The sequence below is a fragment of the Eleutherodactylus coqui genome, chromosome 9 (assembly GCF_035609145.1).
Source record: "Eleutherodactylus coqui strain aEleCoq1 chromosome 9, aEleCoq1.hap1, whole genome shotgun sequence".
Taxonomy (NCBI): domain Eukaryota; kingdom Metazoa; phylum Chordata; class Amphibia; order Anura; family Eleutherodactylidae; genus Eleutherodactylus; species Eleutherodactylus coqui.
Window position 1 is genome coordinate 36,994,565 of NC_089845.1, and position 18,956 is coordinate 37,013,520.

Here is an 18,956-nt window from a genome sequence, read left to right on the forward strand (position 1 = left end):
TATTAGTTCTATATACCTGCCCTCCAACTACCTCTATTAGTTCCATATACCTACCCTCCAACTACCTCTATTAGATCTATATACCTGCCCTCCAACTACCTCTGTTAGTTCTATATACCTACCCTCCAACTACCTCTGTTAGTTCTATATACCTGCCCTCCAACTACCTCTATTAGTTCTATATACCTGCCCTCCAACTACCTCTATTAGTTCTATATACCTGCCCTCCAACTACCTCTATTAGTTCTATATACCTGCCCTCCAACTACCTCTATTAGTTCTATATACCTACCCTCCAACTACCCCTATTAGTTCTATATACCTGCCTTCCAACTACCTCTATTAGTTCTATATACCTGCCCTCCAACTACCTCTATTAGTTCTATATACCTGCCCTCCAACTACCTCTATTAGTTCTATATACCTGCCTTCCAACTACCTCTATTAGTTCTATATACCTGCCTTCCAACTACCTCTATTAGTTCCATATACCTGCCCTCCAACTACCTCTATTAGTTCTATATACCTGCCCTCCAACTACCTCTATTAGTTCTATATACCTGCCCTCCAACTACCTCTATTAGTTCTATATACCTGCCCTCCAACTACCTCTATTAGTTCTATATACCTGCCCTCCAACTACCTCTATTAGTTCTATATACCTGCCCTCCAACTACCTCTATTAGTTCTATATACCTTCCCTCCAACTACCTCTATTAGTTCTATATACCTTCCCTCCAACTACCTCTATTAGTTCTATATACCTGCCCTCCAACTACCTCTATTAGATCTATATACCTGCCCTCCAACTACCTCTATTAGTTCTATATACCTGCCCTCCAACTACCTCTATTAGTTCTATATACCTGCCCTCCAACTACCTCTATTAGATCTATATACCTGCCCTCCAACTACCTCTATTAGTTCTATATACCTGCCCTCCAACTACCTCTATTAGTTCTATATACCTACCCTCCAACTACCTCTATTAGTTCCATATACCTACCCTCCAACTACCTCTATTAGATCTATATACCTGCCCTCCAACTACCTCTGTTAGTTCTATATACCTACCCTCCAACTACCTCTGTTAGTTCTATATACCTACCCTCCAACTACCTCTGTTAGTTCTATATACCTACCCTCCAACTACCTCTATTAGTTCTATATACCTGCCCTCCAACTACCTCTATTAGTTCTATATACCTGCCCTCCAACTACCTCTATTAGTTCTATATACCTGCCCTCCAACTACCTCTATTAGTTCTATATACCTGCCCTCCAACTACCTCTATTCGTTCTATATACCTACCCTCCAACTACCCCTATTAGTTCCATATACCTACCCTCCAACTACCTCTATTAGATCTATATACCTGCCCTCCAACTACCTCTATTAGTTCTATATACCTGCCCTCCAACTACCTCTATTAGTTCTATATACCTACCCTCCAACTACCTCTATTAGTTCTATATACCTGCCTTCCAACTACCTCTATTAGTTCCATATACCTGCCCTCCAACTACCTCTATTAGTTCCATATACCTGCCCTCCAACTACCTCTATTAGTTCTATATACCTGCCCTCTAACCGCCTCCTAGTAGATCCACTTGTCAGCATAACGTTCTCCAAGGCCATCATTGTAGTAATAGATAGCTACACCGGGGTCGGAGTGGAAGCTGCTGCTCCGATCTCGGTGTACTGGCCGGCGCTCGTAATTGCAGGCTGGGGTCTCACTGAAATCAATGGGAGCTGCTCCTGCAATTTCAAGTGTCGGCCACTACACAGCGGTTAGAGCAGAGGAAGCATGGTTGGGGGAAGTCATCTCAGTGGCTCCCTGCTAGGCACCTCCACTCTATATACAAACAGGGAGATGCCTATCAATCAAGTGGAGCCAGGCATTTCAGTGTAACATGTAGCAGTTTGTTAGGAGGGAGCCTGTTGGTAATTCATGCTACCCATGAATAAAGCGGCATGAATCCCCCGATAGGCTCCCTTTTAAACAATAGCAAGTGTCCCTTCATCTGCCCAAAGTGTGATCCCCCCAATAACAACCTAGTTTTACCAACTTTACTCCACAAACATTACTCCCCAACACACAAGATAAACCTTGGAGCCTAATGGTCCCGTATGCACAACAAGAAGCCATATGTATATCACCTCCTCACCTGTAATATTGGTGGCTCCGCCAGAAGAATGTGGGGAATGGTTAAAATTGCCTGAATTTGAGGGTGAAGCAGGACTTCTCGGCAGGGAAGGAAATTTGACTGTTCTTGGCGCTCTGCTGACTGAAGTCTGAACAGAAACAGAATCAAGCACATAATGGAGAAGTCAGTGATGCTGGGGCTACACAGGGATCTGGGTTGTGTGACCGCAAGTGTCAGACACGTCGTGGGACCGAAAACATTTAGGAAATTGTTTAACCCCTTAGTTTTTTCCATTTTCGTTTTTTCCTACTCCCTTTAAAAAAATCGTAACTCCTTTATTTATCCATCGACGTCGCTGTATGAGGGCTTGTTGTTTGCGGAACGAGTTGTAGTTTTCAATGGTGCTATTTATTATACCATATAATGTTCTGAAAAAACTTTAAAAAATTCTAAGTGGAGAGAAATGAAAAAAAAACAAAAAACGACATTCCACCATCCTTCGGTGCGTCCTGTTTCTATGGCGCACAAACTACAATAAAAAATGACCTGATATCTTTATTCTGTGGGTCAGTATGATTACTACGATACCAAACTTGTATAGTTTTTTTTTGCGGTAGAACTTGTATTTTTTTTTAAAGATATTTAATTTTTTAAAATTATTTGTGTGTCCATCTTCTACGCACAATTACCTTTTTATTTTTTCGCCGACATAGTTGAGTGAGGGCTCATTTTGTGCGGTACGTCCTGTCGTTTCCGTTGATACCACTGTTGCATACAATTGACTTTTTGATTGGGTGACCAAAAAAGTGCATTTCTGACGGGGTTTTTTTTCGGACCACGTTTTTCGTGCGGGTGAAATAATGCATTAATTTGATAGATCGGACGCAGCGATACCAAATACATATTTTTTAATATTTTTTTTTATTTTTTTTATTGCAAATATGGCAAAGGTTTTTTTTTAACTTTTATTACTTTTTTTTTTTAATAATTAGTAAAACTTTTTTGTTCTTATTTTTAAACTTTCCTTTAGTCCTCCTAGAGGACCACAACCAGCGATGCTTTGATCGCTCCTGCAGTATGACATAATGCTATAGCATTACGTCATACTGCTTTTTGACAGGCAGTCTATCAAGCCACCCCACGGGGATAGCTTGATAGGCAGTCTGCTAAGGCCCCCGGCTGCCATGACACCTGCACGGCTCCCCCGATCTCACCGCGTTTGGGGGGATTCAAATGCCGCTGTCAGAACTGACAGTGGCATTTAAAGGGTTAATAGCCGCGATCGGCCGTACGTATAACAGATGAGCGCTTTGTGAACACAGCCGGAGTATACAGAACACAGCGCTCCAGCTGTGCTCTGCACACCCCGCTCAGAGCGCACAGCTGTATACCAGCTGAGTGCTCCGGAACACTGTCAAGGTATGAAGAACACAGCGCTCCAGCTGTGCTCTGCACACCCCGCTCGGAGCGCACAGCTGTATACCAGCTGAGTGCTCCGGAACACTGTCAAGGTATGAAGAACACAGCGCTCCAGCTGTGTTCTGCATACCCCAACGGAGTGCATAGCTGTATATCAGCTGTACGCTCCATGAAGACAGCAGGAGTATACAGAAGAAAAGCAGCCCTGCTTGTCTACTGTATACCCAGCTTGGAGCGCAAAGTGATCGCTCAAAACTGTCAATCAAACTGCCGTTTGTGTGAATTTTGAGAGATCACCACCCTACCCTGTAAATGCACACAATGATGTCTTTTGAGCGACTTTTGAGCGATAATCGTTGCGTCTAAACCAGGCATTAGCCTTTGTAACTAGTGAGTGGGGCGGTTGTAGACCTGGGACAGGAGCGCATCAGATAATGCACAGCACCCTGAGGGGACGGCTTCCGGGATGCATGGCAGTGCTACTGCGCAGGTTGGGGGACAGCAGTGCTGACAGGAGGATGGCTTCCTTCAATTAGAATTAGTTTTTTTTGTTATGGGACTTAAACTTACAATGTCTGAGTTTCCACTGCTGTTAAAGCTGGGTTTGGAGATCCTCCCCATGGAAGCGCGGGTCTGCTCCAGTTTCCCATCCTTACTGATCCTGGACCGATCAGAATTCCACAGCTCAAAGTTTGATGGAGGCAAGAAAGGAGGTATGACAGCCTTCAGCTTATCGTTGGGGAGTTTGGCAAAAGGCGCTCCGTTCTTAAGCTGTAAGACAGAAAGAACATTTACAGGAATTTTACCTTCATTTGAAAAATATTTTACTTTTAAATTAAAGGAGTAAATGAGCCTGGTAAGAAAACCCCAAAAATATATACATGTCTGTCTGATGTCTGTCTACACCCATATACAGAGGATATAGAGAGTCTACACACCCTTATTATAAAGCCATTGTCAGGTTAAAAATCCAACAAAGATGAAACATTTCAGATTTCTCCCCCACCCCGTGACCCTGCACAATATTACTGAAAAACAAACTGAAATCACTCAGGGTGGAAAAAAAACAATAATGTGGTTGCAGAAGTGTTCAGAATTAGCCAATCACATTTAAAGTTCCTGATCACTAGTAGTCAGTAAGGCAGGTTTCACACGGGACGGATTTGCCGCAGAAATTCCGTGCGGAATCCCGGGATTAGCCAGCCATGTGGACAAGGTTTTGCAAAAATCTCATACACATGGGGCAGCCAATCCGTCGCAGCAAAGCCGCGCTAAGCTGGCGCTGCGGAATTTAATTTTTTTACCTTTGAGGCCTCTCTATGGGGAGAGAAAACCGCAACGGAATGCTGGCGGCCGAACCGCTCAAAAACCCGCAGCAGTTTGCCGCGGGATTTGAAGCAGCGCGTATCCCACAGAAATATCGCGGTTTTTCGGTGTGGCCAAACCGCGAGATTTCTGCGGGATTTCCGTCCCGTGGGAACACAGCCTGAAACTATATATCTACCGGCTCCGACCCTCCTGCTCTAAGAACATGATGTTTTCAATTGCAAGGGGTGAAATCTGCTGCGGATCCACATTCAAATCCACAGCAATGGCGCGGATTTTGATGTAGATTTTCCACTACGTGTGAACGTACCCTTAAACTTGGCACAGTTTATACTGAGCCTCACTAAGCACTTGGCCACGTCTGACTCATAATACAGGTTTTCAACTATTTTAAAATTGCAATCAATGAATAGAATAAGGCACCAGTGAAAACTAATTTGCAGCCATCCATGCAACCTGTGGAAGCCCGTCCTAGAACGGGAGAATGCATGTGTAGACCAGAGGCGGTAAGGGTGTGCTGCAGGCGGAGGGTGGAGCCTACCGCTAGACTGCTCGGAACATTGTAACCTTAGGCTCCGCCTGTAGCTCCACCCTCTTCCTTTGGGGTTTCCATAGGCAGCAGCCACTTTGTGGCACCCATGGACAATGTGTTATTGTAGATCTAGAGCTGTGCCGTAAAGATCTGTAAAGGCTTACCATAGTAGCCAGCAGTAAATCATCATTCTCAGTTTTTGTGGTCCCCAGGCCTGGAATGAAAGAAAGATACTGAGTTATGGGAAATAAAACCCAATTTAATTTCTATTCAGAGTAAAACTCATGTTGAAGTATGAGCAGCACAGATGGTCCTGTGGCCGGCCCCGGTCTGTAACAATACCTGTACACGGCTTCCAAAAACAAGTCCAACTTCCAAGGAAACACGTGGAGAAAGGCATCTTATGGCGAAACAAACACAACCAAAAACAAACAGTCTATGGACTGACCACCAAACATGTAGGCCACCGGAGCTGGAAGAGATCAGAAGGTCCGGAGAGGCAGTAGGTGCCAAGGGTGAAGACTTGAGGAAGGGGCACAAAGCGGACAGGAGGCCCAGCGATTCCTCCGAGAGCAGGAACTAAACTACTTGTGTTTTTTTGCTAAACTAGACTTTGGTTTGCCGCTTAAAAAGAATGATCAGTTTTTTCTGGAAAGGGGAATACTGCCAATCTCTTTAGTAAGGCCTCCCAGGGATTTATAAGAAAAGATACAGTTTGTAATTGCCCATAATTTATGCTCATTGGGACAAATCCACCAGACATGCGACATTATCCCTGGCTTGGACAATCCCTAAAACAAGTGGGGGATACCCGAGGGAAACAGGATTCAGGCATCAGCATGTTGAAAGAGTTCAAGAGTCGTTGTGTGTCTACGAATCTTACAGTAGACTGCGTCCCGAATGAAGGGAGAATGGACTCGGGCTGAGATGTGTGTTAAAGGGAACCCGTCACCGGCCTAAAGCACCATAAACTAACTTAGGGTGCTGATAGGTGATGTGACAGGGACCAGGGTGCTAAATTCTTTCATACTCCCTTTCTTCCTGGTTCTCAAAATGTGAAGACTACGCACCGGCTGAAAATCTGACTCGTTTCACAGTCCCATGCATACGTTCTCCAATACAAGTCTATGGAAGAGTATGTGTACAGAACTTTTGTAAAACATCCTTATATAAAATGCCTCTTTCTTGGCTCTTTTCTTCCTCCCCCTTCCCCTCCTAAACTTCTTATTCACTATGAATTCTCTGTTAAATCCATCTTGGGAAACTAGTTGGCCTGTCAGCTCACTGATGGATCATATTACATGTTGTCTTAAGTCTATGGAAATTGAAGGCGCAGGAGAGACCAGGAGCAAAGTGACAGAGAAGCAAAGATGGTGCTGAAACTCATAGTAAGGATTTACTGGATTCGCATCTAAGCTGTTCAGTACTTCTCTAGCATGTCTTCTGTGCTGCTCTTGCTTCTTTGTACATGTGAGATAGAGAGGGGAGCAGGATCTCCTCTCTTCTGTGTGCTGGGTATGAGAGACATCATAGCAGCTAGTCACAACCCAACAGCTCAAGGAAAACTCATAATTAGATAGAAAGTCTACAGACAATGCAGGATACAAGTCCTACAGGTATGATAGCCAGAAGTAGTGCAACTCCTCAAACACTATTCACGCTGCTGGCCCGGCTCCTGCTCTCCAGCGCATGTACTAAACGTAGAGCAGGAGAGGAGTTGGGCTATGCTATGAACGCTGCTGCATAACCTGACAGACAGTAACATGAAGAGTAAGGTGTGGCTAAGCCATGTCTGCAAACGTCTTCAACTGTATCCTCATCTTATGGAGAAGCATAGAATAGAAAACAGCGACCAAGTTGTCGGAGGGGTTTCTGGGTAACTGGAAACTTCTCCAAAATGTGCTCTTGCATTGCATAGTATTTTGCCATTAGTATTGTAGTCTCCTCACCGCTGTCTTTGGAGGAAGTTGTCCAGGCAGTAGTAGACTCTGGTCTTCGTGGATTGCTTATATCCGTCTGGGAAGGAGTTCTCATCATACAGTCAAGAGAAGCACTAGCGTTTTCAGTCAAAGGCACAAGACGGTTGGAGGAGAACCCATGTCTCAGTGTCTGGGTCAACTTCAGTTTACGGAAGCGATTAGACATCCTGTTCCACCATGACTGAAAGAAATGACATATGAAGTAAATAGTATTCAACAAAAATGACATCCTATTAACCCTATAGTGACTATAAATATGCTATTTTACAGCAATCACTATGCAGGAGCTGACGGTTATAGGGGGTTAGAACTCTAGGAGAGTTTTCTAGGCATAATTGTGACCTGTGCATAAGTCATTGTGCAGGGAGGGGAAGGAGGTGAGCTGGGACTGTTATCTATTATGATCTTGTTTTAATCCATGTATTCTCGATTCCTGACATTATAATCCTGCCTGTGATGATAATGAGATGGCTACTGAGAAGAACAGGAAGTGTTAGCCTACTAAGAGGCTCAGTGGTTAGAGTGAAAAATGCAAGATTTCAGGGCTATTTTTAAATATAGACAGGGATATGAAAAATTATCAAAAGCTTAAAAAAATATGTCTAACTAAAACTTTATGTAAGTGATAGGTCATATTCTGATGACACGTTCCCATTCAAGTCCAAAACAGGTAATATTAAGGGACTAAACTAAATTAGTAACTGTTCTTACTCATATACAGTACTAGTGTTAGGTCCGCTACTCGTGTCTGCCGCCCTCTTGCTGTTCCAGGCAAAGGCGGGCATTGCTCTGCTTCTTCTATTTGAATGTACTTTTGTTCTGTTTTCTTCCAGCAATGATGGAGTTAACCCCTCTCAGTGCTCATAGCCCAGCTGAAGCTTAATTAGCAATTACCCTTCTATTTAAGTGAACTGGGGTCCCTCCCTCTTTGCCTCAGAATTGATGTGTGTTTGCTTCAGACACCCAGCACATCTAGGTCGTCTGTTAGGACTGATCTGTCTTTTGAACCAGTATCTGTTTATTTTGTATGTTCTTTGCCTTATGCATTAGCCTGTGTGCGTCTGTCCAGTCTGTCCATCGCTCCTGTTTCTGTGGTAGTCAGTCTTGTTCTGTGCTTTGTGAACACTGTCCCTGTTTACTGTCAGGGATAGTCAGCCAAAGGTTCCAGCGTGGGGCCGTTCTTATCAAGACGCCTACCCTGCTTATAGGCAGCAGTCTTCCCATCTTCCTGCTTAGCTAAGAGCAAGTTACACATCTGAGATTTCCCTGCTTCGGTACCTCTGACCACTAGGGTCAGCTGTCAGCCATACCAGGTCTGGTCTAAAAGCCAGGTTTGGTTGGTTAACACAGTGGGTCCTGACCCGAACCCCAACAACTAGTTAAAAGTTTGGGCACACCATTTATCACACCGATTCATCATTGTGGACCCTTATTTGAAACTATGAAGAAACACACATGGAGTTAAAGGGGTTCTGACATGAAAAAAAAAAAAATTGCACTCACCTTGCCTGGCCTGGCCCGATCGCCAGGCATGTCCCCTCCAGCCGGCATCTTCTTCTGTGCCTTTAAAGCAGAGCAGGAGCGGTCAAAAAGACCGCTTCCTGCTCTGGTCCGTCCGTCAGGCACTTCCGAGGTGAACGGACGGACCGCACAGTGCTTGCTGTGGGCGGCCCATCCGTCCTGGCTGAACTCCGGAGTGCTGAGCATGCGCAGTGGAGACGCGGCCCGTCCTGACTCCTGTCAGAGGGCACCTCTCCACTGCGCATGCGCGCGATCCCGGAGCGGCGCGGCTGCTGGAGGAAGAAGACTGCCTGCCGGGAGGCATACTAGCACTTTCTGCTTAGGTTAAGCAGCGCTGCTGATTAGAGCCACCTGATTGGCTCTTCGGCACCACGTGACTGCACAGCGTGCACCAATCAGGTGGCTCTAGTCAGGCTGCTTAACCTAAGCAGAAAGTGCTAATATGCTGCCGGGAGATGACCCCCCGATGTCAACAACAACAGGAGAACAGGTAAGCATAAGATTTTTATGCTTTAGCAGCCATTAACCCATGGGTTCCCTGGGTCCATTAGGCAGACCAGGGAACAATGGCTGCTAAAGCATAAAAACATTATTCATGTCAGAACCCCTTTAAGTAGCCAACAAACAAACCAGATAATGTTTTATATTTTAGATTCTTCACAGTAGTCCCTTTTGCTTTGCACGCTTCTGGCATTCTCTCAATGAGCTGAAGGTCGTCATCAGGAATGGTTTTCCAACAGTCTTGAATAAATTCCCAGAGGTGCTGAGACTTGTTGACTGCTTTTCCTTCACTCTGCAGTCCAACTCACCCCAAATAATCTCATTTGGGCTTTGGCTGGGTGACTGTGGATTACGTCATCTGATGCAGCACTCTACCACTCTCCTTCTTGGTGAAATAGCCCTTACATAGCCTGGAACCAGATGGGATGTCGCTGCAGAACGCTTCTGGTAGCCAAGCTAATTGTTCCTTGAATTCTGAATAGATCACCAACGCGACCAGTAAAACATCCTCACACCATCACACCTCCATGCTTCACGGTAGGAACCACACATGTAGAGACCATCCATAAACCTGTTCTACGCCTCACAAAGACATGATAGTTGGAACCAAAAATTTCAAATTCTGACTCATCAGACCAAAGTACAGATTTCCACTAATTTAATGTCTATTTCTTGTGTTTTTTGCCCTAAGCATGTCTCCTCTTCTTGTTGATGTTTCTCAGTAGTGGCTTCTTTAGAGCAATTCAACCATAAATGTCTGATTCTTGAAGTCTCCTTTGAAAAGCTGATGTTGAGATGTCCGGTACTTCATCTCTATGAAGCACTTATATGTAGATGCAGCAGAGAGGAGAACGACATTGTGGGTCCTTGTGCTACTGAAGACGGTAAAGATTAAGCAGTATTGCAGTGCAGATATTCTGTGAACCTTGGGGTCAACAGGACAATAATCCCAAGAATATCTCAAAGTCCACCAAAGCTTGGTTTCAGAAGAAGTCCCGGTAAACTTCTGGAGGGGTCGTCACAGTTGTCGGACTTGAATCCCATAGAAAATCTTTGTTGGGATGTGAAGTCGTCTGCAGCACACAGACTGAAGAATATTAGTGACCTGAAGGCCGTTGTCCACGAGGAACGGGCTAAAGAATATTAGTGACCTGGAGGCCGTTGTTCATGAGGAACGGGCTGAAGAATATTAGTGACCTGGAGGCCGTTGTCCATGAGGAACGGGCTGAAGAATATTAGTGAGCTGGAGGCCGTTGTCCATGAGGAACGGGCTGAAGAATATTAGTGACCTGAAGGCCATTGTCCATGAGGAACGGGCTGAAGAATATTAGTGAGCTGGAGGCCGTTGTCCATGAGGAACGGGCTGAAGAATATTAGTGATCTGGAGGCCATTGTCCATGAGGAACGGGCTGAAGAATATTAGTGACCTGGAGGCCATTGTCCATGAGGAACGGGCTGAAGAATATTAGTGACCTGGAGGCCATTGTCCATGAGGAACGGGCTGAAGAATATTAGTGACCTGGAGGCCGTTGTCCATGAGGATTGGGCTGAAGAATATTAGTGTCCTGGAGGTCATTGTCCATGAGGATCGGGCTGAAGAATATTAGTGACCTGAAGGCCGTTGTCCATGAGGAACGGGCTAAAGAATATTAGTGACCTGGAGGCTGTTGTCTATGAGGATCAGGCTGAAGAATATTAGTGACCTGGAGGCTGTTGTCTATGAGGATCAGGCTGAAGAATATTAGTGACCTGAAGGCCGTTGTCCATGAGGAACAGGCTAAAGAATATTAGTGACCTGGAGGCCGTTGTTCATGAGGAACGGGCTGAAGAATATTAGTGACCTGGAGGCCGTTGTCCATGAGGAATGGGCTGAAGAATATTAGTGACCTGGAGGCCGTTGTCCTTGAGGAACGGGCTGAAGAATATTAGTGACCTGAAGGCAGTTGTCCACGAGGAACGGGCTAAAGAATATTAGTGACCTGGAGGCCGTTGTTCATGAGGAACGGGCTGAAGAATATTAGTGAGCTGGAGGCCCTTATCCATGAGGAATGGGCTGAAGAATATTAGTGACCTGGAGGCCGTTGTTCATGAGGAACGGGCTGAAGAATATTAGTGACCTGGAGGCCGTTATCCATGAGGAATGGGCTGAAGAATATTAGTGACCTGGAGGCCGTTGTTCATGAGGAACGGGCTGAAGAATATTAGTGACCTGGAGGCCGTTATCCATGAGGAATGGGCTGAAGAATATTAGTGACCTGGAGGTCATTGTCCATGAGGATCGGGCTGAGATTCCTCAGGAACGCTAGTAGAAGCTACTGTCTGGCGATGCATCATGTTTGCAGCCGGTCATACCAGCAGTAGGGTGCTCTACTAAACCCCTTAAGGACATGGCCTATTTTGGGCTTAAAGACACAACGATTTTTGGTGGATTTCAATCTCCATTTTTCAAAAGCCATAACTTTTTTATTTTTCTGTTGACACGGCCGTATAAGGGCTTTCTTTTGCGTGGCGAACTGTAGTTTTTATTGGTGCCATTTTTGGGTACACAGACTATATTGTAAAACTTTTAAAAACATTTTTATGATTGCAGGGAGAGAAAATGCATCAATTTTGCCATAGATTTTTTTTAAAGCGTTAATTATGCAGCATAAATGACACAAATAGAGATGAGCGAACGTACTCGGTAAGGGCGATTTCGCAATCGAGCACCGCGATTTTTGAGTACTTCACTACTCGGGTGAAAAGTACTCGGGTGCGCTGTGGGTGAGCGGGGGGTTGCAGCGGGGAGTGGGGGGGAGAGGGAGAGAGAGAGAGAGGGCTCCCCCCTGTTCCCCGCTGCTACCCCCCACTCCCCTCTGCAACCCCCCGCCCCACAGCGCACCCGAGTACTTTTCACCCGAGTAGTGAAGTACTCGAAAATCGCGTTGCTCGATTGCGAAATCGCCCTTACCGAGTACGTTCGCTCATCTCTAGGGAAGGGGTTAACAGCAGAGGGCACATCTCCGATGAACCCCTGCTGTTGCAGCAGGAGGCTGGCTATCAGTGACAGCCGGTTCACGCTGCCGGATATCGCGCTATCTTTATGACGTAAGGGTAGGTCCAGTTGCGGGAAGTACCCTGCCTCCAGGACGTACCCTTACGTCATATGGAGGGAAGGGGTTAAAGACGCTGGTCATGAAAGGGGAGAATAATACTGGCAGTCTGTGTTAAATTTTTGAGAAACTTCTGTTTTGAGAGCTGAAAGTTTGTAATTTTGGCAATTAGCCCTAATTGAATAATTCTGATCGCAACTTTATGTCCATGCAAAAGATGAGGGCCGCCTGTAGGTCGTTAACCACAGAGAGTTGAGCTTTCACAGTGGCACAAGCTGGGCACAACATATTACACACCCAACTGGCATATTTGTGGCAACACTGCAATTTTCACTTTGTCTAGTTTGTTGCGCATTCATTTCTGCAAAATACTTCTGTGGTCAAAATGCTCCTTACATCCCTAGATGAAGGCCCTGCGATGGAGCCACTTCTCAGGGGCTTCAGTGTGGCCATATTGACACGGCTGGCAGCGAGTGGCACCTGACATTCTGGGGCATGAGTCGCATTGCATAGCACATGGACGCCCTATCCCTGTGCTGCGTGGGACACCGCATATTGGCATGTACTATTCTTGCTTGAAAATAGGGCATGCTACAGCTTTACTCTGGAGAAACGAACACATTGGGAGGGGTATTTTTTTCCAGGCCAGCCCTAGATGAATTCCTGGAGGCGTGTATTTTCCAAGAGGAGAGAATATTTTGGGGGGGATTTTATGGCAGATCCCTGCCAGCGCTCCGCTGCTCTCCGACCGCGGTTAACCAGGACTGGGGTCACATGAACACCCACGGCCATGAGGTCAGTAAACCACCAGAGTGGGGCGGCACAGTGATGGCGCAAGGGAACTAATAATTAGTACTATGTAATTAACAATAATTAAACACTAGAGATGAGCGAATATACTCGTTTCGAGTAATTACTCGATCGAGCACTGCGATTTTCGAGTACTTCAGTACTCGGGTGAAAAGTTTCGGGGGGCGGCGTGGCGGAGCAGGGGGTAGCAGCGGGGAACAGGGGGGGGCCCTCTCTCTCTACCCCCCACTCCCCGCTGCAACCCCCCACTCACCCACGGCGCCCCCCGAATCTTTTCGCCCGAGTACGGAAGTACTCGAAAATCGCGGTGCTCGGGCGAAAAAGGGGCGTGGCCGAGTACGCTCGCTCATCTCTATTAAACACCACTGCCCTGTTTCTTCTTGCACGGCCCTCTAAGGAGTTAAAGGGATTGTGGAGCCTTAAATACCATTTCAATTTTAAATCTAAAGCCCAAGAAACCCCCATTTGACACGCTGCTCCAATGTGGAGGCCAACGCCATTCAGCAGTCGGTGGCCGGACTCTGAGATTACATGGTGTATTGTTTTATGGGGGGGGTCTCAAACGATGGATTTTAATTGCGGATTAGGCTACTGCCGTCCGTGCGGGGGATCTGCAGTAAACGCGGGCACTGAAAGTTGAAGAAAATTTGCAGCCTGCTCCATTTAAGTGCAGATTCCTCATGGACGGACTCCATTGAAGTCAACGGATGCGTGCGTTCCATTGTCCACACGTAATATTGCATATGAGTGGCGGAATCAGAAGAAGCAGGCAGAGTACACAGAAAAGCCAGAATCTATCTCTATATATCGAGAGAGACTGACTCATTACGGTTTGTGTGGCTTCGCTGCCTGCGGGGACGATACGTTGTGCATACGCATACATCTGTGCGGAAAAACGACTGCATCCGCGATCCTCCGTGAACATTCACAATTAGTTTTTGCGATCTATCGCAGGTTTTCCCTTGCGTAAATCCGCATGCGTAATCCAACCCGTTGGTGTGAGCCCGGCCTGAGCCGCTTCTCCTAGACGCGTTACAATAGCAGCACTTTCCGGTTGACCCGTCTGTAACGGTTTGGACAGCACACTTTTTCTGAATGCACACAATGTATTTCCCAGTCTGGGGACTGAGGTCCCTCTTGCAGATTAGATCACAGGATTTTGTCTGATTATTGCACTTCTAGATGTTAGCTATGGCCAGGCTGAACTTTGTTGCCATTAACCCCTAATACTCCAAGATGTCTATATGCTTCATAAAGGGCGTTTGAGCCCGAAACGTTAACGTTGCCTTATGTGGCAAATACATTTTTATGTGCACTCAAGATACAAGTGCGTCTGTCCAGACCGTTATTTTTGATACGTTAGAGTCTTGGACGCCGCACCCCATCCGATCTGCACGAGGGAGGACTACCAGACGCAGTTGTAGCCGATGCTGTACCTTTAGCCCAGCCTTGTCATCTGCAGGAAGCGGGACGGTGTATGGGGGCTTGTTCTTGGAGCTGGGAAGCAGCGGCTTGTTCTTCTGTTTGGACCTCTCCTTGTCGGCCTGCAGACAGACGGTAGCCAGCAGTCGTACAAGCTCGGTGTCTACCAAGAGACAGACAATAACTCCCATTATCCTCAGTTACAAGGTCATCCAAACTTGTTCAACATTTAACAAAGTTTATAACAAAACACGTGTCCACATGGGCGGACACTTACAGCCACTCACAATTGGTCAAGGGATTCTGCCATCGTCTGCAGCATACAGTATAGCTATATGTAATGCCTGCAGTTCATGGATTACTGACGGATGTGTAGGGTATAAAGGCCCTTTTACACCAAAGATAATCGCTTAAACTGAACGAATTCTGAGCGATAATCATTGCGTGTAAAAGAGCCTTAAGAGAAGGCTGTTTTGAACAGACTACAATTATATAAGTAGTATTACCTTGCTTTATGTATATGTGTGGTGAGACCCCAAAGTCCGGGGGCCACACAGCCTGCTGCAGGTCCGGGGGCCACACAGCCCGCAGTGGTTGCTGGCAGGTGTCAGCTGTAAGGAACAGTCGGCACCCACATTGTATGGAGCGGGATCAGCTCGCAATCCCCCTCCATACAAACCCTACACGCCCAAGACTTAACTGTACACCCTGGAGCATTAGGGGTTAAAGTCAGGAGAGGTATACAGTCTTATAGGAAAAAGTAAAGACTCAGCGTTGTAAGAAAACTGAACACTCTGGAAGTCCCAGGATTTCTGTGTTGATTAGTAATACAATGTGGTCTACTTGTTGTCTAAGGGGCTGTTCACGTGAGGTTTGGGAAAGATCATTGGCCATTTCAGCTCTGCCTCAGAAAGCCACTTCTTGAAAAAATGTGTTTCTAATTCCTCAAAAGTAGTGAGAAAAAAGTTTCAAAACTCTCTATAAACTTGTTTTCGCTGTAACCGTGCTGATCTAGATAAGAAATTCTTGTCCCCAAAAAACAAGCCCTTCCATGGCTATGTCATCAAGTTATAGTAAGATAGTATGTTAAGCTGAATGAAGACAATGTCAACCTAGTTCCGTTTCAACCCCCCCCCCCCCCCCTGACCCCCACCTCTTGTTGGTCCAAGGAAGGCAAAAAAAGACCCCAAGCAGCCATTTAGCCCATTTGGAGGAAAAAAAATTCCTTCCTGACTCCATAATGGCAGGCAGAGTAATCCCTGGATCACGTTTGAGATCATCAACCCCGCGAGTCACCTAATGTCTATATCTTGTAATATCATAGCGCTCCAGACAGACATCTAGTCCCTCCTAAACTCCTCTATGGATTTTGCCATCATTTTATGGCTCTTGCAATGCGAAAAACAGGATTTTTTTTAAGCTTACAGTAAAATCACTTTCTTGTCACGTTCATTGGGGAACACAGCAAGACTTTGGGTATACTTGCTGCCACTAGGAGGCGACACTAAGCAAAGAAAGAGTTTGTCCCTCCTACCAGCTTAACGCCCTCTTAGGCGCTGAACTACATCAGTTTGTAAGTAAGCAGTAGGAGAGAACGGACGAACCGGACATTGAGCCATACAGACTATAAGCAGAATGATAGCTCTAGGGAAAGAGTCAGGCCGGAGCGAGGGACGCCGTAGAACAGATGCCAGTATAAGCACCTGGGTGGGTGCTGCGTCCCCCAATGAACGTGACGAGAAAGTGATTTTATGGTAAGTTATACCAAAAATCCTGTTTTCTCATCCGTATCATTGGGGACACAGCAAGACCTTGGGACGTTCTAGAGCAGTAGCCAAGGGGGAGGGGCCAGAAAGAATCAAGACTCTCACCTGTTCCCGGAGGGCGCTAATAAGAGCAGATTCCATCGCGGATACCAATTGATGCTTAATATCCCTTGTTGGCCATAAAGATAAGGCGGCTGAAAGCGTTCCTGTTCTAGGAAGATAGAGAAATAGAAGTGTTGCTGTAGACCCAGGGAGAGCGACTCGATCCCTACAGGAGTAAGGAACGGGTGAGCAGGTCAAGAGGAAAGCACTGTGTGTTACCGCTAGGAGCAGGCAAACTACTAACCTGCGAGAACCTGACCCTTGGAATACCAGGGCTGTTCTAGAGCGGACGCCGACCCTCCCACCGCCTGCTGTCATGGCAAAGGCTAAGAGGGCCGTAACCTGGGATTATTCTCAGCACACATGGTGCGAGAGGCAAACAGCAGGGGACCAATCACAGAGGTCTGATGCCTGAAAACTAAAAAGATAAGGTAGGGGAGCTGAGAAGACTGCCCGGGACGCTAGTCATAACCTCGGTCTATGAGAGATGGTGACAACTCAAACTCCTGGGAGCGCAAATTCAGGTTGCGCAGCTTGCTGCAGGACGGAGTTATTCTTTCCAGTACCTGCAGAAGCCATGCCCGAGCATCGACAATGGCGCTGCCCTAGGGAGGGTACCGCTCTACGATGCACTGCACGAAGACAGAGTCGCTATAAGGGGTTTCTAGCTTCACCGACGATTGTCACTCGTGGGGCTAGAGCCCTGAAGGCTCCCTATACTCTGCCCCAGAGGATAAAGAGGGGACATAAGATCTGCTGTAGCATATATGATTGAGACAACATTGCCCAAAACCACCATAATTCCTCCTAGGAAAGGGGAATAATGAACTAGCCAGGGTCAGCAAACGGAACCCGAGAGGTAAGATTATAGAACTCCCATCAGTCCCCCATCCTAGAGTCATGGCTCCGAAGGGGATTGAGCCCCCCCGGCCTACCATTCCTCCGATCAGGGCAATGAGAGAGCTCCGTACCATCAAGACTGACTACGCGCTAGACTGCGGCATGAGACAAAGTCACTAACCGTTCTCTTCCCATGAGAGTGAGAATACAGTGGAGGATGGTAGTTATAGGATGTGTAGATTGATCAGGGACTGGATTCGCGGTCCCATCATTAGCCCCCGTAAGAGAACGGTTAACATTATACTGGCTAGTGATCATGAGTGACTAGACTTGTGCAGTCTCCATAATATGAGAGTTGGCGAGTCGCTCAGCTTATTATTACTCCTTTTTTGAGGAGGGCAATATGGCGGATGCTACTAGACATCATTCAGAGATGCGACACGGATACAGAGAGTAGGCATCTACTATCACTAAAGGGGTTGAGCAATCATGCATAATGCAGTCCTCCCATTACTGCTCCAGAAGGGGGTAATGATGGATAATGGTTGTCGCGACAGCCTGGCTCCTTGCGATCCAGAGGTAAGGGTCGTGTAGCTTACTATTTCTCCTCCTGAGGAAGGGAGTAATATGGTGGAAGAGCATCCATTATTCAGTGATCCTGCAGAAGACTCAGACCCACAGGCCTACGAGAACGAGGATGGCCGATGACGGGCGGTCGCCTGCCATGATTGACTACACCTGTGCAACACCAAGATAGAGAGCCGTACCGCTGACTATTACCCCTCTAAAACAGGGGTAATATGGTGGGTAATGGTAGACATGAATAAACACTCCCACCGAATACTGGGACTCATCGTCCCACCATTACTCCTCCTGTAAAAAAAAGGGGGGAAATGAGACCAAGGTCAGTTGTCACGACCCCCTGGACCTTGACAATTAAAGTAATGATTGACGGCATCCAGCGATCATGTAGGTTATGAAGACCTACTGCCCCCATTACTCCTCCTGTATAGGGGATAACGAGGCAGCGTATGGATGCCATGACTGTGCCTCCTTCAGACACTAAGCCAAAACTGAATTAGTTCAGTGCCTGAAGGAGGGGTATAGCTGGTAAGAGGGACAAACTCTTTCTTTGCTTAGTGTCGCCTCCTAGTGGCAGCAGCTATACTCAAGGTCTTGCTGTGTCCCCCAATGATACGGATGAGAAATGACAATTGCTTGGTCCTTAAAAGCAAAAACTATGCTTAATCTTATATTAGTAATCCGCGCACACTCCTTCCCATAAATACTACGCCGAAGTAGCAGCAATATCACACGCTGTCAACAGGATAAGTCTGCAAACCTGGGTCATTCAGCAGCATCACCAGATCAAATGCCGTGTAGCCGTTTTTTGCCCGCAGGTTGACGTCCGCTCCTTGATTCAACAGGTAGATCACAATTTCCTTGTTTCTAAGTTGATAAAAACAAACAAAATATTTTTTTTTAAATCGAGCGATAT

General features: G+C 46.4%; 1 protein-coding gene across 1 annotated transcript in view; it reads right to left on the reverse strand.

Annotated features, from left to right (window-relative positions):
- Nucleotides 1-18,956, reverse strand: part of ANKS6 (ankyrin repeat and sterile alpha motif domain containing 6) — a 49,252-nt gene that overhangs the window by 14,062 nt on the left and 16,234 nt on the right. Inside the window, exons 5-10 of the mRNA XM_066579248.1 lie at nt 18,801-18,907; nt 14,765-14,913; nt 7,375-7,585; nt 5,590-5,639; nt 4,138-4,338; nt 2,170-2,296 (exon numbers count right to left, since the gene is read on the reverse strand). Coding sequence (XP_066435345.1) covers nt 2,170-2,296; nt 4,138-4,338; nt 5,590-5,639; nt 7,375-7,585; nt 14,765-14,913; nt 18,801-18,907 — 845 coding nt within the window. The remainder of the gene's footprint in view (nt 1-2,169; nt 2,297-4,137; nt 4,339-5,589; nt 5,640-7,374; nt 7,586-14,764; nt 14,914-18,800; nt 18,908-18,956) is intronic.